At 40.0% G+C, this 22,314-nt stretch overlaps 1 protein-coding gene across 1 annotated transcript in view; it reads left to right on the top strand.

The window, feature by feature from the left end:
* TRPC7 (transient receptor potential cation channel subfamily C member 7) overlaps positions 1–22,314 on the top strand; it is a 102,352-nt gene that overhangs the window by 34,951 nt on the left and 45,087 nt on the right. Inside the window, exons 3-4 of the mRNA XM_029583692.1 lie at positions 7,225–7,389; positions 16,213–16,429. Coding sequence (XP_029439552.1) covers positions 7,225–7,389; positions 16,213–16,429 — 382 coding nt within the window. The remainder of the gene's footprint in view (positions 1–7,224; positions 7,390–16,212; positions 16,430–22,314) is intronic.

The following is a 22,314-nucleotide window of genomic DNA, read 5'->3' on the forward strand; positions in this document are numbered from 1 at the left end:
AGCTTATTTACTCTAAATACTCTGAAGAATGTAATGGTGAAAGCACAAAATAGCTCAAATTGGCTTGACACTACTGATGGCAAAGCAAGTGATCTTGCAGAATTGTCCTACGGTCATCTGGGTCAAAGGGCTTCAACCTATTCCAACCTACTAGAACTTGCCTTACAGTGAAGTCTCTGACTGGACTGGGCCAACCATGTGCCTTGGCAAAAAAGGCAGCCAGCTAAGTTGGCCTGAACCATGCCCCTGGATGTCCCATTCTGCCATGCCTGCACATTATATTGCACAATCTGGTGAGATGGTGTGGGACCCTGCAGCAGGTTCATTGAGTCCACGAATTCCATGACCACGTTGTATCCCCTCACGTAGGCTTGCCAGGTGGATGGTGCATTAGACTGGTGCAGCAGCTCGAGTGTATCCTTACTCCAATGGTCTAAAGGTGTGTCAGTACTGGCTTTCCCGACTCCTCAGCGACACCAGGTTCAACTGCAAACACCTTAAGACCATTACCCTCAGCAATCCAGACACAGACACGCATATAGTGGCTTGGCGATTGATGATTTGGACCACAGTGAGGTTGTTGCACCAAAATAACACCCTTCTGTTGGTTAAACCCTTGCTCCAAATGTATAGCACTACTACTATTGGGAACAATTCCAGGAAGGTGATATTTGATGTGACATTGACTGGGTCAATTCTTCCGGCCACATTTCTGCACACCAGGACTCTTGGCAATACAAGTTGAACCCCATGACCCCCGAGGCATCTGAGTAAAGTTGCAAAGCGGAACTGGAAACTGGTGGGAGTAAACCAGACTATTGTGATGTTAACTTTAGCCAGGAATCTTTCCCAGACTACCAAATCCTTGCATAGCAAGTGCATAACCCTTATCCGATGACGCCTCTTCTTGACTGCCATGGATACTAGGATCAGCCTGCATGGAAAAGCTCGCCCCATAGGAATCACACTGCATGCAAACTCCCGATGTGTTTGTCATTTTACTATATACAGTGCAAGAAGCATTTGTTTTCTAAAATCAGTTCTTCCAATATGGTTAATATGTGGTTAAATTATAGGAATAGGAGAATCAGCAGGCTGAGGCGAGAGTGGTAAAAAGAACTGTCAGAAAGGCAGACCTTGGAGGGCTTCAAGATGGATTTCATTTAGAGAGCGGTAAGTAAGCAGGGATCAGACTCCCGGAGATAAATTCAAATGATGGTGCCAAAGCAGATTTATTCTTGAAAAGGGCAGGTGGTAATAAATAACGAGAATCCAACCCATGCGGTACTGGGTGATACCAGCTCCGTTGTCGATCACTGGGTACAAGTGATGTGCTTTCAAATTCTTATCAAGGGGCTCTCACCAGCCCTGCTTTACTTCGTGAGTCCCTCTGCTCTCAAAAAATGATTCAAGCAGAGGCTCCAGCATGTCACTGCTGCATACAATATAATTGTTGGCATTAGCATGCTAGTACAGCCCTCATCTAACTTTTTCCACAAAGGAGTTTGAAATACTTTCCTTTGAACATCAAACCCTTTCGAGTCGATTTGATTGAAAAGAATGTGAAATACATTTCACACTTCAGGGAGAGTTACAAGGAGGAGTATATACTTTATTTCACTCCTAAAAATGAATTTCAAACAATATTATTATGGAAACGCTTTTGAACTCTGATTGTTTGTGTGTGTGTGTACGTTTATTGCTTTTGCCACTGGCTTTCTTCTCTGCTGTGGCTCATGCTTTCCTGCTGCACTATTCAGTTGCATTAATATTCATTGTTCCCTTGATTTCCTTCTTGCGTCACCCTATGCTGTTTATTTGGCTAATTGTGGAAAGCATCCTCTCTGCTGTTGCCATCTGCCTTTCTCTATCCACTATGACAATTGCGGGACATTATCATTTCTTCTCCTCAACAACATATTTAAAAAACTGCTCTACAGCATGCACAGTTCTAGCCCTTTCAAAACATGGTTGCTTTGTCACATTACCATCCAAAAACCTGCATGGTTTACAATCCATACTCCTTAATAAGTTCTGACAAGATACAATGCAATAACACTTTGATGAATATAAATTTCCCCAAGGTTACACTTTGGTTACAAAAGTGATCTTTTTTTACTTTTGTCTGTAACCTTTGTTTCATTTTCTTTTCTTTTCTTTTTTTTTTTTGCTTTGTTTTCATTTCATTTTGTATCTGTAGGTTTAGCATACAGTAAATGGTTTTATTGCATGCTGAAGATTGAGCTCCCTGTTACTATGTTGTTTTATCACCTGCTGGAACTTGCAGAGGTTGGGCATAACAGAGAACTTATGGAATTGGGTTTTAAGGATGATGCTGATAACCTGTGATAGTGGCTGCTATTACATAATGCAAGGGTTCTCAACCCAGCAGCCAGTCAGGTTTTCAGGATAAATGCAATGAATATATAAGAGAGAAATTTGCATGCACTGCTTCTACTGTATGCAAATCTCTCTCATGCATATTCATTGTGCATATCCTTAAAACCTGACTAGCTAGGTTTGTCTCGAGGACTGGGTTGATAACCCCTGAAATAGTAAAAGAAGGAGAAGGTAGGATACGCAGCTGGCCCCCATTTCTTTGGGACAGTGCAATCCAGACCTGGTTTTACCCTCTCGCATGCATGGTCTTGTAGCTCTGATTTCCCTAAGAAAAGCAGGATAGCAAGTCCATGTATTCAGTGGGGTAAACCCAGGACTGGATCAGTCTCTACTGAAGGAATGGAGCAGTTGAGAACCCAAAGTGAAGGGTTCCACCTCAGAGGTGGCTTCCTTTTCAGCGGTTACGCTCACTTGGAAAACTGCTGTGAGCCTATAGTCTTAATGAACCAGGCTGAGATGAAATTAGGGGCGTGAGCTGGAAAATGTTTCATTTCATTTTGTTTCTCATTTTGTTCTTTTTTTTTTGTTTATGTTTTTCTTTTCCGTTTCACTTGTGGTTTATGTAGTTTAGTTTATTATTTAATATACCTGCTTTCTATCATAAATCAAAACAGCATAAGGAGTAGCCTAGTGATTAACAGAATGGGCTATGAATCAGGGAAGGGAGGGCTCAAATCCCACCCCTGCCCCCTGTGACATAGTTATTGTGTTTCTTTATGAATGTGGATGTATTTGATTTATATTCTGTCTTTCAGCCACTTCAAAGTGGATTACATTGAGGCAATGGAAGGTGAAGGACTTATCCAAGGATCAGCAGCGGGATTTGATCTTATTAGACAAAACTATTGCATTCTGTCCTAGACAATCTGGCTTTCATCAGGGACACAGTAGCAAATCAGCTACTTATAAAAGTCAAAAAGATGTGAATATTTTTACTTTCATGCACACATAAAAAAGGGGCAGTCTAGGGACGTTTCCAAGCGGGGCCAACACTTGTGCACTTAAGCCCAAATTTTTTAATCCTGGCACGTGCAAAAACCAGGGGGTATGTGTGTGGCCGGGCTGTGCGCATGCCGAGCGCATTTTAAAAACGGTCCAGCCACGGTCCAAGATACACGCTGAAGTAAAATCGCCGCAGGGCTTTGAAAATCTACCCCTTAAGTTAATATTTTAAAAGACACTCACATACATTTGCCAACTTACTTGCATATTGTTATGCCTGCTATTTATCTGCCACGAGTGATATTAAAGTTGTTTATTGTGTAGTGCTGACTGGGTGTGAGATCTGGGTGAACTGGGGGGCGTTCAAGCTAAACAGCCAAGAAGCACTCAATGACCTGTAGTAGGCCTGGGTGAACTAGTGACTTTTTAATAGAGTTTTTATAGATAGGGCTTTTTGGTTTGTTTGTTGTTTTTTTTTAAATATGTGGATGATGTGCAGCTGATGATCTCAGTGGAATCAGATCCAGCTGCTTCTATGCATAGGATTAATGATGGTCTGAATATGATCATGCAGCGGTTTCAGAAAAATAAACTAATTTTGAATAAAGGTAAGATGGGGGGGATGGATTGTGTATCAGAACCTTTGAGTTTGAAAATTAAGGATATCGCTGAGAGAGGTTGTAAAGTGAGGAATTTGGGGATGGCAGTTGATGATATGTTGACTTTTGAACCACATTTATCGGCAATGGTGTAGGAAGTGTTTTTTAGATTCAACAACTAAAGAAATTGTGGCTGCTGCTGAGTACTTCTGTGTTTCGAAGAGTGGTCCAGACATTTGTTCTACTTATATTGGATTACTGTAAAGTATTACTGGTGCGTCTTCCAGATGTTCATTATTTACAGGTAGGGTTGCCAGCTGACTCCATATTTTCAGGACAGATTGATCCAGTACCAGTTTTACCCTATTGCATGCTGGATCTTATTACATTCCCTGAGAAAATCAAGGCTATAAGTACTTGCATGCAAGGGAGTAAAAGCAGGACTCGATCAACCTGTCCTGAAAATCTGAAGCCAGTTGGCAATCCTATTTACTAGGCCCACCATGGGAAATCTTGTATTTCCCATGGTTTGGGCCTTTAAAATTCGGGGAGACCCCGTTAGTGCGCACTAAGCCTGAAATTAATTTTTCCTGAAATTTTGGGAAAAATTCCTTTGGATTTCGGGCTCCCCAATCCAGGATGAATTAGGAAATTTCGTTGAAATTGACTAATTCGTCCTGGACGAATGCATATCCCTACTATTTACAGGTAGCGCAGAATATGGCATCTAAGCTAATTTTTGGTTGCCCGCAAAAACTGACTGTGGCATCTTTTATGCATCAATTACACTGCTGGGCAATTAAGGAAAGGGCCCCTATACAAATTCCTGATTCTAATGTTTAAGGCAGCGTATGGACAGGGAGCAAAATATTTGCAGTTTAAGAACTATATACCCAATCATAGTTTATAATCTGCACAGAGCACTTTGCTTCAAACACCATTAGCTCGAGAGATCCATCAAGTTATAAATCGAAGGAGGATTTTCTGCATGGCAGGTCCAGAATTGTGGAATTCTGCCCTATTGGAGGTAACCCTGGAGATGAACAATTTGGTATTCAGAAAGAAAGTAAAATCGTAAGGGTAAATTTTAAGACCTGTGCATACATACGCCAGCTTGCTCCAACGGACGTGGCCATTTTATATCATATGCAGGCGTATGCTATAAAATTGTCTGTATGCATGTACACGTGCGCTCAATTTTATATAGACACGCACATGTGTGAGCAAATGCCACATCTACCTCGAAAATGGGGGGAATTTTATAAGAGGTGCACGATGAGACTGCTTACCCTTTTCCCAATTCATTCCCAGTTCACCCAGGACTTCCTAACATCCCTAGTTTTAAAGGCTCCCCTCTCCCCTGTTAAACCCTGCTGACTAGCCCTGTTTTTTTTAGTTTTTGACTTACACACAAGCAATAGCAGAAGTAAAGTTATGCGGTGGTGAGCCCTGGTGCGCACTTGTGCACATCTCATGGTCTTCCCCCAACACTCCCATGCCCCACCCCTTTCTTGAACTTTTTTTATTTGGGCGCATACCAGGAGATACGTACGTACATGAGCGCTACTTAAAATCCACGCGGCATGCGCCAGCCCGAGACACACACGTATCTTTGGTGCGCAAAGGGCTTTTAAAATCCACCAGCTAGTTTTTTCCAAATCAAGCGGCATGCTGAGGGGAGGTTTTTGCTTAAGAAAAGTAAGCTGGTATGTAGTAGGGGGGTATGGAAGGGTTTGATTTGGGTTTTTATTAATCTCGATGGGAATTATTTGTTAGTTTATTTTTTTATCATTTGGTTTTATTCGGTTATGTGTTTTGGAATTGTTGTTCACCACCCTGGTCAGATCTGGTATCTCAGTTACCGGTATATAAGAAATGCGAAATAAATAAATAAATTGGTAAAATGGTTATTTTTTTCATTTGCACTCGCATGTTTTAAAATTGACCTACTTATATGTGTAAATCGGTAAGTTCTACTTTATTTTCATGCATAGAATATACATGCCTATATTTTTAAAATAGGTACAGAGAAGGGCTACCAAAATGATAAGGGGAATGGAACAACTTCCCTATGAGGAAAGACTAAAGAGGTTAGGACTTTTCAGCTTGGAGAAGAGATGACTGAGGGGGGATATGATAGAGGTGTTTAAAATCATGAGAGGTCTAGAACGGGTAGATGTGAATCGGTTATTTACTCTTTCGGATAGTAGAAAGACTAGGGGCACTCCATGAAGTTAGCATGGGGCACATTTAAAACTAATCGGAGAAAGTTCTTTTTTACTCAAAGGAAAATTAAACTCTGGAATTTGTTGCCAGAGGATGTGGTTAGTGCAGTTAGTATAGCTGTATTTAAAAAAGGATTGGATAAGTTCTTGGAGGAGAAGTCCATTACCTGCTATTAAGTTCACTTAGAGAATAGCCACTGCCATTAGCAATGGTAACATGGAATAGACTTAGTTTTTGGGTACTTTCCAGGTTCTTATGGCCTGGATTGGCCACTGTTGGAAACAGGATGCTGGGCTTGATGGACCCTTGATCTGACCCAGTATGGCATTTTCTTATGTTCTTATGTTCTTATACACATACAGCACATTAATATATGTGTTTTCAGTGCATTGCATGCATCCTACATATACATCGTATATGTTGTGGGGTAGAGATAAGCATATTTTATAAAATGCACATATATCATATGTACAAACTATAAAATACACAGGAACATACATACATGCATGCTACCGCGCGCATTTGTTTGAACGTTATCCTCCCTGTTTTACAGATCTTTTACGGCACCTCCTTTTCTCCAGTTTGTAACATTTTCATCATACACATGCCTGCCTGAGGTTCTGATGAAGAGCGACAACACAAATTACTTATTTTAATCATCTTTGTAGATGGGAGCGAGATCTTGTAAAACCTTTAACATTTACTACCTGTTCAACTTTAAAATAAAAATTGGATGAGCAAATGGACTCTTAAATAATATTTTGGCAATTAAATGATTGAAACTTTTTTTTTTTTCATTAGTACTTATTGTTTAAACTTGTAAATTCTTCTGTGCATTAATGGTTCTCTCAAGCAGTTAAATGGGGTATATTTTGTACCCTGGCAATAATAACAGTAAATACTTCTTTAACTCAGTAATGCTGGCTGTGTGTAGTTCATCACTGCAAAAAACTGACCATTTCTGTTGTCATCAAAATGCTGTTACTGTGATTTATTCTTCTTTTTTCATGCTGTTGATACGAAGCAAGAAATGATCATTTATTCTGTTTGCTTACAGTTCGTTGCACATCCCAACTGTCAGCAGCAGTTGCTTACCATGTGGTATGAAAATCTCTCAGGCCTGCGTCAGCAATCTGTATCTGTGAAATTCTTGGCCGTTCTGGGAGTCTCTGTAGGGCTCCCTTTCCTCGCTATCGCTTATTGGATTGCCCCTTGCAGCAAGGTACAGATTTGTTAAGGTGCATATTTAGTTATTTATATTCTCTGCTTGACATTAAATGTTTTATTTGTACAGTTTAATCTTATCAATTCATGTTTCCAGTAGGAGCTGGTATGTGCATGTGTTGTAGTGGTGGGGGTTTCTAGACTATTAGATATGCATTGCTTGTTTCTAGTGTAGTGAGTCACACTTAAACCAGGAAGATTTTAGCCTCTTTCAAGGTTGACAAAATCCATGAATTCATTACAAATCCACAAGGGAATATCTATCGGGTTTTTCTTGCAGATCCAAGGATGGGAAGTCAGAAGTTGATTTTGAATGGACCTTCTAGTGGATATCTGTAGAGCTGCTTAGGATTTTGAGTGCAATGGGCTTATCTCTTTAAAACAGAGATTTGATGACTCAACGGATTTTGTGTGAGTTTTCAAATTGGGTCATGGATCATGATGTAAGGAAACGCACACATCCTTTTTGTATTGCCGTGTATTGTCAGTAACCTACGGGTCACTTTTCAGAGTTTAGTCATTTAACTTACACATCTAAATTTAGGTATGCTAATATCAGGCCTAAATCTAGGTGACCTGATTTTGGTCACCTAGATTTAGGGGGATTTTGCCAAAAGCTTAAGTGCCTAATACCTGCTTAAAATAGTTCTTAAATTTAAGGCAGCCTAAATTTGGCCATCTAAGCAAGGTGGTAAGCATTTTTTTAAATTGATCTTTAAGAGAATTTTACTCTTTTGTCAAAGATGTTGTGATGTATCTGCTGTCCTATTACAGTTGTATTTGGATATACTTAACGCCTTTCAATTTTCAAAGTAAAATGTATTGCACATTTATTCTGATCTGGTCACTCAACACAGTGGGAAAGCAATTAAAAGAATAAATGAATGCTAGCCCAGTTTATATGCTTTGGAATTATTTTGACTATGGTCTATTTTTTAGTTACAGTTTGTTTCTCACTAAAATAAACCCTGTTTATGAAGCTTCCAGTCCGCTCCAATCCCTGATAAATGAATTTAAAGCATTCCGAGGCATATTTTAATGGTGCTGATTTTGTATTCCTAATTTAAAGCTGTTTTGTTGCCCATCACTTCACTTTCCCTTTTCTTTTCTTCAAACACATAAAGAAACCTGACACCCTTTCATGGCCTTTCTCAGTAAGTGATAAATGAGGGGAGGATAAGTGTTTGCAGGAGGTACATTCGCTAATTAAAATATTTTTTGCTGAGAGGTTTAAAAAGTACAGAACTAGAGTTTACATACTTGAGCTATGTTTGATCCGCAGCCTTGTTTGATCTGGAAGTGAATCTCATTTGCAATCAAAGTGTGTTTTGTGCATTTACAGTGATCAGTCTTGCATAGTGCTGAGGAGCTAGATGTTGACTTGCAGTTGACAATGGTGAGGTCATCAGGTCAGTCATGCTTTTTGACTGATGATTTGGGCAACAAAAATGTTGACATAAATAATGATTTCTAGAGTCAGTACAATGCAGAATTCGGGGAACTGCCCTCAACATTTTATCTTTGTGCCTGATTCTTGTGACTTCATTTAATTAAACGCAGAAACAAATTTATTTTTCAAAAACTTCTGCTGGTCCTATGAGTATAAAATGTTTCTTTTTACTACCTTGACAGGCGAGTCCCCTACTTAGCCTGTTTGATGGGTTTTTCAAGAATAAATTAAAGAGCAAAAAAGATAAAAAGACCTTTTAGGTAATGCACAGGCTAGCAGTCATTTCTTTGAATAATTTACACAAATGGAACCAATGCATATTATTTGGCCATTCATATTTCCTGTTTATCTTTTTTTTTTTTTTTTTATTTGGCAATTTCCTCCTGATTCTTTTGGGTTTCCAGCTTTATCAGAACCAGCTTCTATTGGGCAATGGCATCATGACGCTCTTCACAACTAGCCAGGGTTTTCATTCAATATGCTATTTTTATATTCCCCTCTTAGTGTAGCCCAGCCATTGCATGAACAGACCTGGGCCAGGGTCGTATAAACCACAGCTCCCTCCAGAACTCAGCAAACATGAACCCTATGGGCTGAATTTTCCAAACTTGTGTGTAAAAATGAGCATATATGTGCATGCATAGCCTCTACTTGTATAATCAATATTTTATAGAAGTTGAAAATATGTGAGTATTTTCACTTTCATGCACAAATATATGCATGGGAAAAGAAAGGCTATCTAGGGGTGTCCAGGGTGGGACCAACACTTATATGAATGTCAGTTGCTATTTGAAAAAACACTTATGCATGTACATTTGGCAGCTTACTCAATTATTTTCTACACCTGCTAATTATCTGGTGTAAGTGATATTAAACATATTTATAGTACAATGCTGATTGGGTTGGTGATCTGGATAAACTGGAGCAGTAAAGGCTGAAGAACCAGGAAGGTCTTGATGAACCAGAGAAGGACTGGGCGAACTGGTGGACTAATTGGTAAACTGGTTATTTTCAGTAACATGCACATGTTTTAAAATTGGCCGACTTGCACACGTTAATCAGGACTTATGCGAATAAGTCTTACTTTGCTTTTGCATATAAAATATAGGCGTGTATATTTTTAAAACAGGTAGGAAAAGTACACTTATTCAATGCACTGATGTATGTTACAGGTAGAGAGATGTGCATTTTATAAAACACATATATCATATGTGTGGGTTATAAAACACTTGTGTTTATCTACTCACAGTCATGTACCCACCAGCAGGTAAATTTTCAGAACCCGACGTATGCAAATACCAGGAGATAAGCACATGTGCCCAGTGCATTTTTTAAACGGCCCGGCCAAGCGTGTATCTCCTGGTATGAGTGGAAGTGCCGGGCGCTGTGAAAGTGGTGGGCTGGGGGCGGGGTCTGGACGGGGCAGGGCCCGGCCAGGACAGCAGCCATTAGGCCCTGGCCCTGGCCCGGGGAACCACACACTGGCAGCCGGCTGGCGTGCGGAACTTACTTCACCAGTGAAGAGGAAGTAAGTTTTAAAACAAAAAAAATTCTAATAGTTTCCGGGTTAGGGGTCGGGGAGTAGAGGAGAGGAGAAAAGGGAGGACGAATAGGTAGGGGGATAGGGAAGTTCTGGGAATGGCCCAATTGTGTCACCGCACTTTTTTTTTTTGAAAATCACCCCCCTTGTGCACGCGAGTCGCAACCCACCCTCACTTGCACGCTCGGGTATCGTATTTTATAACGTGTGCGCGCCGCAAACTGGGTGCACATGGACACGCTGCACATCTTTTGAAATCTACCCCATGGGCATTTGTTTGAAAATTATCCTCTTAAGTCTGATGTCTAGATGTCTCCATAGAGCAATAACTGACTTGCTCTTCCAGGGACTGTGCTTGCAGACTCGGCAGTCCCAGTTCATCTGGGAAACAGGAGCCTGGTCAGGGAATCAAACCTAGGTCTTCTACATGGAGTGTGAATGGAGTCTCTGGATCAGCCTATGTTTCCCCAAATAAAAAATTAATTGATGAGTGCATATATCAAATGAACCAAATGGCTAGTGCCTCTGAAAGTTTTAAAAAATTTGAAAAATGGCCATAAATATTTGGCACAACCAGCCCTGAGATTGGTGCCATTTTTCCTGCAGATCCAGTGAGGCAGGAGTGACTTGGGATCCCTTCTGCCTCTTTCATCATCGGAAGACCTGCAGAAGGGGTAAGAAAGATCAAGGGGAAAGATGGCAGAGGGCCATGGAGGATGCTTGTTTTTGTTTGACAAATTTTGCTAAATAAGACATGCTAGTTGTTTCTAATAGCATGCACTACTTGCCAAAATGAAATATCTGAATATTTTTTGATTTTTTGGAGGCGCTAGCCAATCGGTATATTGGAAACAAACCAAACCAAAAATGGGCATTCAGATTACTCATTCATTTTAAAGAAATGCACATCCCCTATTAACAATGGCACCAGCCTCAGTCTGCTGGCACCATTTGTAAGCAAAACTCCTGCTCCATGAAGAAAAAGATGGTAAGATGGTTCAGGGAGGGGAGTGGAGGTGAATCACAGGGGAGGGAGTCCATGGAGAATTGTTTTTCCTTTGATAGGACTTGACTTGACTTATGTTTTCTTTTTGTTTTTTTGTTTTTCATTTTGATATTTTTCTTTGCTTTTAAATTGTTTATTTCAAATTTTTGTTTTAAATAAACAATAAGAAAGGAAACAACAAATGAAATGAAAAATAAAACAAAATGAAAAAAAGTCTGTGCATACCCCTAAATATAGTAGATTATGGAGTGACTGAAAACAAGCAGAAAATAGTTACACCATGAATTAGATTATGTTCTATTTTCTGTAAAACAATAATGGTTTATTGCTTTGAGTTTTTTGAATTCTTTGAGTTCTTTTCCAAATGAATTATAGAAATGAAACATATTAGAAGCTGCCAGTGAATTTGTTCTGTTTCCCATAAAGGTATGAAAAGCCTCAATCAAAGAGAATTCAAGCAGAAAAGAAGCACTAAAATTGAGAGAACAAGCAGCTTTTCGAATATCATTATACTAGATAGAGTATATCTGCTCTTTTTACAGAATTAGGCAAACAAATACTCAAGCCATTGGCTGAGCTGTACACTCATCTCAGACATTTCCTTATTTATATTTTGGTACATGTGCAACTTGATTAGTGTTTATATCTGTATGTGTTTAGAAAGTGGTCAGTTACCAACAATAATAAGGATGAGTACATAGGGATCAATTGTAAAAGCATTGCTTGCGCATAAATGCCCATATATGTACTTATGTGGGCTGTGCGCAAGCAATGTAGATTAAAATAAAGCCACAAAGCACATGGTACATACCCGAGTGCACGTAAAAAATAAGAGGGTGGAAAAGGGGCGGGGAAACAGTTACACGCACAACTCCGCATTTTAAAGCCAGAGACCGCAGTGCCCATCGGCTTCTTATCTGCGTAACTTTTCTGCTGCTCCAGATGAGGAGCAGGTCTGGAGATCTCAAGTTTTAGGGCTTACAGGACAGGGAGAGAGGTCTGGGTCAACTGGGGGGGGGGGGGGGTGTGCCTTGCTTTTTGCTTTGAGTTTGGTTTTCTGCATTTCATTTATGGTTTATTTTATTTAAAAATCCAAATGGGGCCGAAGCAATCCCCCGTCACGCCTGGCACACCAGGTTGTTATTTAAAGTGATGCCAGTTGGTCTTGAGGTCTGTGCCATTTTGTTGTAAAGAGGTATTTCCTTACAGCAAAATGGCACGGGCCACAGGGTCAAACAATGACCCGGAAGGGCAGGAGGGTCTAGGGACTGCTCCTGCCCCATTTTGATTTCTAAATACCTAAGGATGGGGTAAGATGGGTCCATGAAGAGGTGGTTTGGGGGGAGTGAAGTTGAGGGCATGTCCAGGAGGGGGGCTTGAAATTTTTTTTATTGTGTGGTACCACAGCAGTTTTTAATTATTTTTTTAAGGGAGGGGAATATCAAGGGACTGGTGGCTTCTTTGGGAAACAAAACAAAAGAAAATGAATAAAATTGTGTTCATTTTGCTTTTGTTTTATTTTTAAAATGAAATGAAACAAAACAGGAAATTGAATTGAAATTTCCTGTTTTGTTTTGTTTCAAAGAAAAGTGCATCCTTAAAAAACAATCTTCAAAACTTAGGTTTATAGTTTGGTCAAAGCCTTAATAATCTGTGTTGCTCGAGGTCCAACATGGTAGGAAGAAAGTTAATTTGCTTTGCTGCCTGTGAAGGATACGATGCAAAATTAATGACTGTAAAGTTCAAGGAAGGTGAGATGCCACCAAATTAAGGGGTCTTTGGCTAGGCAAGAAGCTTGAGTTTTCAATGCTCCAGAAGTCTAGGTCAGAATAACAAAGGGCAATATAGTTCAATCTTCCTGTTATTTTCTCTCAGATGCATCTGAAATATGTTCTACTTTAGCTTGAAATGCATTTTGGAGGAAAGGTATAATGAACATGGAATGGAATACTCAGTTTCATTTGGATAAAGTTTAAATGAGAGCTCCTGTCTTGGAATTTTTCTAATTACCATATGCTGCAGAAGAGCACTAAGGAGCCTGATGTTTCCTGTCTTCTCGCATATCCAGCATACTTCACGCATATCCAGCATAGCTCCCTGCTTCAACAGCAGGGGAGAAGAAAAACTGATACTTCACGCATATCCAGCATAGCTCTCTGCTTCAACGGCAGGGGAGAAGAAAAACTGATACTTCACGCATATCCAGCATAGCTCTCTGCTTCAACGGCAGGGGAGAAGAAAAACTGATACTTCACGCATATCCAGCATAGCTCTCTGCTTCAACAGCAGGGGAGAAGAAAAAAGGATTCGCACTCACAAAGCGGGGAGTAGCTGGCTTGTTACGGCGGTTACTACCCCAAACCAAATAAGCCTGATACTTCACTTTCAATGCATATCCTGCTTCAACGGCAGGGGAGAAGAAAAACTGATACTAAAGCATATCCAGCATAGCTCCCTGCTTCAACAGCAGGGGAGAAGAAAAACAACCAATAAGGGCTGAATAACACAGTCTGGGTAAAACAAATAAGCATGGGTGTAGCTTGCTTATTGCGGCGGTTACTTCCCCTACTACCCGTAACTAATCAAGCTTGATATTTCACTTGGTTGCAGCTCCATCACTGCTCTCTACATTAATGGTGGGGGTGGAAGGGAAATAGAACCAAAGAGCTAAGAGAAACAGATAAGTGTGAGAAAAAAATGTGAAGCTTGCTGGGCAGACTGGATGGGCCGTTTGGTCTTCTTCTGCCGTCATTTCTATGTTTCTATGTTTCTCTGCTGAGCTTCTTTATGTCTTCAGGATTGCTGGGTGGTCATTCTTTTGAGTGACTGCCACTGCATGAAAAATTAGATCATCTGGCAGGACAAAAGCCCTGCAGTAGCCCTTACAGAACAAGAACAGTTCAAGAAGACACCAAATCAAATAGTGAGGAGTAATTTTCAAAGGGTTTTGGTGCCTAACTGACGCTGGGATTCTTCATTCCGCTATAATTGTATACGGTAGTTATCATGTGCATTAGGGCATTATTGCATGCAATAATGCCCTAACGCATGGGATAATGACCCATTGCGTTTTGATAAATGACCTTGTTAGGGACTTCACTTAACTTGGCCACTTTGAAAACCGACCTGGGCTGTGCATCTAAATTTAGAAATCTATTTTCATTAGGCATCTAAATTTAAGTGCTTAAAAAATGGGGTGCTATGGAACAGATATAAGGTAGGGAAATAAGTTAGGTATTTAACTCAGATTTTAGAATTCGGAGCTTACATCTAGGCAAATTAATTCTAAGCCTAAATTTAGGCTCATATACCAGAATTTTCATCCGAAGAAATCAGCGTCTAATGTCAGCTGAAATTTCGCTGAACTTTAGGTGCCTAGAATAGAGGTAAAGTCATATGCTCAGCGTCATGTGTCCCTGTTATTTGTATCTGCGCTTCGGCCTTCTTGTTATACAGTTTTTTTGCTAAGTTTACCCCTAAGTTTGATGTAAACTGGCCTGATATGAAGCTTGTCATGAAGTTCGGTATAGAAAAATGTTAAATAAATAAAAAAATAAATAAATATTGGCTGACTGATTAGGAAAGCAAAAACACATGGAAAAGTTAGTAGCAGGAAAAGAAATCCTGTCTTCAATAATTAAGGAACATATTGGGCAGCTGTAGGAGTCAGGCCCAAAGGCCTATCCACTGAGTTGAATAGGACTATCCATGGACACAACAGGTGCTCGTTTCTGATTAATTTTGTATGATTAGCAATTGTACACATGGGTCATGTTTCCAAAACAGTTAACCTGCAATGATATACTTTGTGAAAACAGACAAGGTTCACCATGGCACTGCATAGCACTTTGAAGCACTGCTTGCTAAGGCTTTGGGCAATCATTTTATGAGTCCAGATAGAATTTTCTAACTTCACTTATTTCATTCACTTAAAGGTGAATATTAAAAGCCCTACACGCACCAAAGCCAGGAGATACACCCAGATGTCGGGCTCGCGCACGCCACGCAGATTTTAAAAGGCGCACAAGTACGCGCACACAAATCTTTTCTTTTAAAAGGGGTGGGGTGTGGTCTGGGCGGGGCATGGGCGTTCCAGGATTTTTGAATGGAACCAACGCGTAATTACTTATGCAGAGAAGCGAGCGCCAGGGGTCCTCTTCTGCGTAACTTTACTTCTGCTGTGGATGGCATGTAAGTTGGAAAATAGAAAGACCTAGGCTAGTCTGTGGGGTTTTAAGGGTCGGAGCTAACAGTATAAAAAGGAGGCTAATTAATTGGTGGGGGGGGGGGGGTAGGAAGTCCTATCCTTTACCTGGGTGAACTGGGAAACAACTGGGGAAACTGGTACTTGCGTCGGCATGTGTGCCTACCAAAATCCCCCCCATTTACACAGTACAGGCAGCATTTGTGTGCACATACTCACATCCACATAAAATTTTGCAAATATGTAGGAGCCTACAGCCTATTTTATACCATGTGTGCATGTTATAAAATAGCTGTGTCCATTGGCGTGAGCCAGCATACACCTATACATGTACGCACGTGCGGTTGTTTAAATGTTACTGTCCCCGAGCATCAACGAAATGTGCAGGTAGTGCAGAGAAATCAGGGATCAGTATGTAACTGAACAAAAAATAAACAATTATAGCTAAAGCAAAGGGCCCTCCTGCTACTTCAAAATAGACAAGAGCCATGAGTATAAATGCTGAAGTGCTCAACGGACTTCTTCAAGCTTGTAGAGTCTGGATAAAACATTAGAAAACAATGCAAAACTGTGTGGGACTTGGCGAAGTAGGAAATGACCGTGTGCTCCTTTGATTTTTAGGTAGGACGAATCCTCAGAAGCCCTTTTATGAAGTTTGTGGCGCATGCTGTGTCTTTCACAATCTTCCTCGGATTATTGGTACTGAATGCCTCGGACCGTTTTGAAGGAGTAAAAAATCTTCCGAATGAAACCATCACAGATTATCCCAAACAGGTCTTTCGCGTAAAAACTACCCAGTTCACGTGGACAGAGATGCTAATCATGAAATGGGTTATAGGTAAGATGGAAATGTAATCAACTTCTGAGCTCCTGGGTGAGAAATCTGTACAATGATGAAAGTGCATTCTAGGAAGGAACAGAAATATGACAGTAAACATGACAGAATTGCAGTGGAAGCTCATGGCATTCTGATGCTGCTGCTACATTTAAAAATGAAAAAGAGAGTTGTAATGTTCTAGGTGTGGTGTGGAACTGGTTTGGGAACTGGTTTGGGAAAATGTACAGCTGAATTCCATTCAGTCCGTGCACCTACAAAAGTGAACTGCAAAGCAACAGGATGGGAAGACCTCACATAATGGAAGGAAAAGGTGCACGAAGGAATTTATAGACCTGAGGTGAAGATGAGTGTCTTTAATACAGGGATGCCATAATCTGACAGCAAGTGCTCTGTGCAAACGGGATTCCTGGTATTATAAGATTAAGGCCCTACTTTACTAAGCTTTTTTTCTTCCTAATGAAAGGAAAATCTTAGTAAAAATATGACCCTAAATTTGTTTGCTTTAGATTTTTTCATGAACATAGGGCAGATTTGTCAATAGGTGGGTACAGAGTATTAGGTGATACATGTAGAATATTATTTAATATCTCCTGGCTCAACCTAACTTTTATTGGGGTTAATTTTCAAAAGGTCACACCAAATATGCTATTTTGGAAATATCACAAGTAAACCTATACTTGCAGTCTCACAAGGAAAACATGGGGTGATTTAGGGGCATTCCAGGGTGGGGTTCAGAAGGATGTGCATAATTTGCTGTTTTGTAAGTGATGCATGCACACGCATTATCAAACTTGTCCATACCTACCAATTATGCCACGGAAGAGAAATTGCACTTCTCTTTTATCTAGAGTTTTTGGATGGCAGGAAATCGGAGTTAAATGCTGGAGGGGGGGGGGGGGCTGCGGTTCTCTGAATGCTGGAAGGTAAATGTGAACTGGTGGAGGTATCAGTAAACTGGTGATTGCAAGTACATGCACAAGTAAGAATTTTCATAAGCGGAGTATGCACTTTCTTTATAAAATATAGACCTCCACGTGTAACTCCAGGTTAATATGTACACATATTATAATTATCATGCGTGTAAAATATATATGCACAATTTTATATAATGGGTAGAGAAAGTATGCGTTTTCATGCATTACAAATATACATGCCTACAGAAGCATGTGTACTGACTTTCAGGGCAGAAGTTCACAGCCACACAGTTTATAAAACACTAGCATGAATCTCAGACTCACTTACATGTACATTTGGTAAATTATGCAGACTGTGTTGAAAATTAGACTCATTGAGCACTGGCTAAAGTTATGTGCGTATGCCTGGTCAGAAAGATAGCAGTCCTAACTTAAGTTATGCACACAACTTTATCCACGTATACTCAGTGGGAGACTTGCGCACGTAAGTCCTGCTGAATATCTGGGATAAGTTACTTGCATAACTTTCCCTAGATAAATTTGCTGTTCGCAATATTGACTTCATAGTGTGTTTGCAAAGTTAAAGGGTGAAAGAAAGAGATAAGTAAACAGAGGGAAAGGTTAAGAGCGTAGGGGATCAGGACATGAGCAGTAGTGAATAGTATCTATGGAACTGTAATATCATAACCTTAAGAGCAACAGCATTGTGAAAATACTTCAAGTGTTACAAATCGCATTAAAAACCTCAGCTCGGTTCGTGGCGGTGCCCAAAAGAGCAAATAGAATGTTAGGAATGATCCGAAAAGGAATGGAGAATAAAATGGAAAATATCGTATGCGGCGATGATGTCACCACCTAGGGTGGCTGGACACACTGCCACAGGCACTGCTTCTATGATGGTAGACTCCACAGGCTAGTGCTCTTCAGCTTGGAAAAGAGATGGATGGAATGGGTAAATAAAGGATAGTAATTTATCCTTTCCAATAATACTAAAAGAAGAGGATACTCCATGAAACTAACAATTGGCAGATTCAAAACAGATTGTAGAAAATACTTTTTCACTCAAAGCGATCAAGCCAGTGTAACACCAATTTTTAAAAAGACATCCAGTTATGATCCAGGAAACTAAAGACGTCTGTGCCAGGCAAAATGGTAGAAACTATCATAAAGAACAAAATTGCTGAACATACAGCTAGGCATAGTTTAATGGGACAAAACCAACATGGATTTATCCAAGTAAAGTTTTCCTCACCAACCTGCTATATTTGTTTGAGGGCATCAATATTCATGTGGATAAAGGCGAGCCAGTTAATATAGTGTATCTGGATTTCCAGAAAGCATTTGACAAAGTCACTTATGAGCGACTTCTTAGGAAATTAAAAATTCATGGGATAGGGACAATGTCCTATTGTGGATTGCCAACTGGTTAAAGGATCGAAAACAGGGAGTAGGGCTAAATGGTGAATTTTCCCAATGGAGAAAGGCGAATAGTGGAGTGCCCCAAGGATCTGTTCTGGGACCAATGCTTTTTAATGTATTTATGAACAACTTGTGAGGTGATCAAATTTGCAGGTGATACAAAATTATTTAAAGTTGTTAAATCACAAGAGGATTGTGAGAAATTGCAAGAGGACATTGCAAAACTGAGAGACTGGGCATGCAAATAGTAGATAAAATTTAATATGGATAAGCCCAAAGTGATGCACTTAGGGAAGAGTTAATCAAATTATAGCTACACAGTACAAGGTTCCACAATCTGAGTCTCCATTCAAGAAAAGGATCTAGGTGTCATCCTTGAAAATATGTTGAAATGTTCTGCCCAGTGTGCAGTAGCAGCCAAGAGAGCAAGTAGAATGATAAGAATTATTAGGAAAGGAATGGAGAATAAAACAGGGAATATTATAATGCCTTTGTATCTCCCCATCGTGTGATCTCTTCTTGCATATTCTGGTCACTGCATCTCAAAAAAGATATAGCGGAAATAGAAAAGTTACAGAGAAGGGTGACCAAAATGGTAAAGGGGATGGAACAAGTCTCTTATGAGGAAAAGCTAAAGAGGTTAGGACTGTTCAGCTTGGAGAAGAGACGGCTGAGGAGGGATATGATAGAGGTCTATAAAATGAGTGGAATGGAAAGAGTAAACATTAATCAGTCGTTTACTCTTTTGAAAAGTACAAAGACCAGGGGACTCACAATGAAGTCACTAGGTAATACATTTATAACCAATAAGAGAAAATATTTTTTACTCAATGCATAATTAAGCTCTGGAATTCATTGCCAGAGGATGTGATAAAAGCTATTATTGTAGCTGTGTTTAAAAAAGATTTGGACAAGTTCCTGGAGGAAAAATTCATTAACCATTATTAAGGTAGAGTTGCAGAAATCCATGCCTTATCCCTGGGATAAGCAGCTTGGAATCTTATCTACCCCTTGGGATCCTGCCAGGTACTTGTGACCCAGACTGACCACTGTCAGGGTTCGATGGACACGGATTTGACACAGCAGAGCAATTCTTATGTTCATATGAATGATTTTATTTAGTGTTGCCCCCTCCCCCATTTTTTTTTTTTAATTGAACAGAAATGTGTGGGCCCCAAAGGGAAAATGTTTGGGATTCAATATTTTATTGGCCCTTGTCTTTAATAGCAAGTTTCAGTTTTATACATCTCTAGCCATAGATAGAGAGATGTACGCAGTTTTGACCATCTGATGTGCTTATTGCTGAACAATTATCAGTTTTACATACGGAGGATCCCATGCAAGATAAATATTTGCTGATCACCCTCCAAAAATGGCAATAGCCAAATGTCCCCCAGGGGATCATCACTATCACTGACATAATGTGTCCCCTATCCCTTTCTGAAATCATATTCAGTCAGGCCGTGAAAGACGTATCGCATGCCAGCCTACATTTGTAATATCATAAAATGTAGTTTTATAGAACATGATGTTTGTACAAAAGGTAGGCAGTTATGAGTTGCAATGATAAAAGATTAAATGGGTTTTGCGAGCTCTGAATGTGATGCATATGGGACCCCCGTGCAGGAACCCATGCAGCTGTTCGCTTTGAGATAACGAGAGAGAGCTACGAGCCAGGGGTTATTCATCCCGTGCACGTAGCGCTTCTTTCCAGGCAGAGCCATTCTGCTATTACCTTTCAAAATTGTGCTGCGTATGCTCCAGGTCTAAAAAACGTTTCTTTGATAGAGGACGGCTGAGAGAGGCTTCCAAATTCCAGCACTGTCGGATTATTAGAATTCATCATGTACAGAATGTATTCAGTAAATCCTTTTTCCATATACCGAACATAATTGGATTATTGGTGAAAAGCAAGTAAGCAAAATGTTGCGTTCGTGTGCTGTCCGTGACATGAAATCAGTTATTTATTTAGTCATTCATTTGCCAAGCTAACCCAAGGCACCTTATAAGGCATTAGATCTACAGATAGCCATAGAAAATAGCTGAGGGCTTTTCTCACCCTCAATCCTCCCCCCTCCCCCCTCCCCCACCCCTCATCCCCCTTTACTGGACCCACTTACCCTATTCTTCTTTCTTCATGGGATCGGTATGATCCCCCAGTCGCTCCAGCCCCGTAGATGCTGCAAATGGTGCTGGAAGACTGAGACCAGTGCCATTTGCAATAGCCACGCCTGCCCCATGAAGAAAGAAGTAATAGGGTAAGTAAGAATTTTTTTTTTTGGGGGGGGGGGGGGGGAGGCGGGCAAGAAAGGTCCAGGAGAGCTGTTTTTTGTGGTGGTGGCAGCATAAATTTTAAAAAAGTGAAATGAACAAAAATGAACACAATTTTTGTTTCATTTTCTTTTATTTTAATACAAAATTGAAATGAAATGGAAAAGTTGGTTAATATTTCTCATTCTGTTTCCAAAAAAAATATGCATCCCTATTGGCCAATCAAATATCTCAGTGTGAAAGTTCCATTCTCTAATATATGGTTTATTGCCAGACATAGCATCCTACATAGCATTTCTCCTGTTTCTGTTCTCTGTCAGAGCTCTCTGACTTGTAATTTTGCCGCACTTCTTTGACTAAGAATGCAATCTGACTTCCTTTGTTAATTCAGTCCCTCATAATATGGTACAGAACAAGTATGGCACAATTACAGCGCAAGCAACTGGATGATCAGGGAAACAATCAGAGAGTTCAAATGTCTTTTCAGACTTGTTTCTAATGAGCACTATGAGTTTGGTTTATCCGTAAGTTTCAATCAGTGCTATTCATCATCTTTTATTCTTGCTGAAGTAACCAGTTGGACCAAAAGACACTTTGAGGAAAGTTTTTTTTTCTTTTGGAGAATATCCACTGTGTAAAGTGAATGTCAGAAATGTTGGAAAAGGCAAGGGCATGTGAATGGAGCTATGCAATGTACCCTAGTTAGAAAGAGAAGTAACTTCTCCCACGGGCAGATGGCGCTATAAACCACGGTGGCCTGTTAGGTGGTTGCATCGTCTTTTTTGAACTGACTTCCTCCGTTTCATTTACACTGCTCAATGCTGTGTTTTATCACTTAGTTTGGTTGCTACCTGTTATAATAAATTATTCAAGCACAATTCACTTGTATAGATCCATACTTCCTTAAGTTAGGTGCCTAGATCTTTTGAATATCAGCCTCATTGTGATATTGGCAAGCATTATTAAACCTGTGGTTACTACCACATGATGACTCGCATGTACATCAAAGAATTTTGGTGCATGATTACAGGATGTTGTTTGAGAAAGCACAATGCTTGACTTTCTCCAACCTTTCATAAATAATCAGGATATTTTTAAATATATTATCACTTTTTTACAACAGTACAAGATAAATATATTACATTTCTTTTAACTACTCAGATATTGTACATTAATTTTCAAAGCTATTTACATGCATAAAACTGAGGTGGCAGATGGAAGCCAATGGCTTTGGAATGTCGTCCCCAACAAACACAGAATATGAATGGAGAAAATAAACTA

Source organism: Rhinatrema bivittatum, chromosome 18, assembly GCF_901001135.1.
Source record: "Rhinatrema bivittatum chromosome 18, aRhiBiv1.1, whole genome shotgun sequence".
NCBI classification, from domain to species: Eukaryota; Metazoa; Chordata; class Amphibia; order Gymnophiona; family Rhinatrematidae; genus Rhinatrema; species Rhinatrema bivittatum.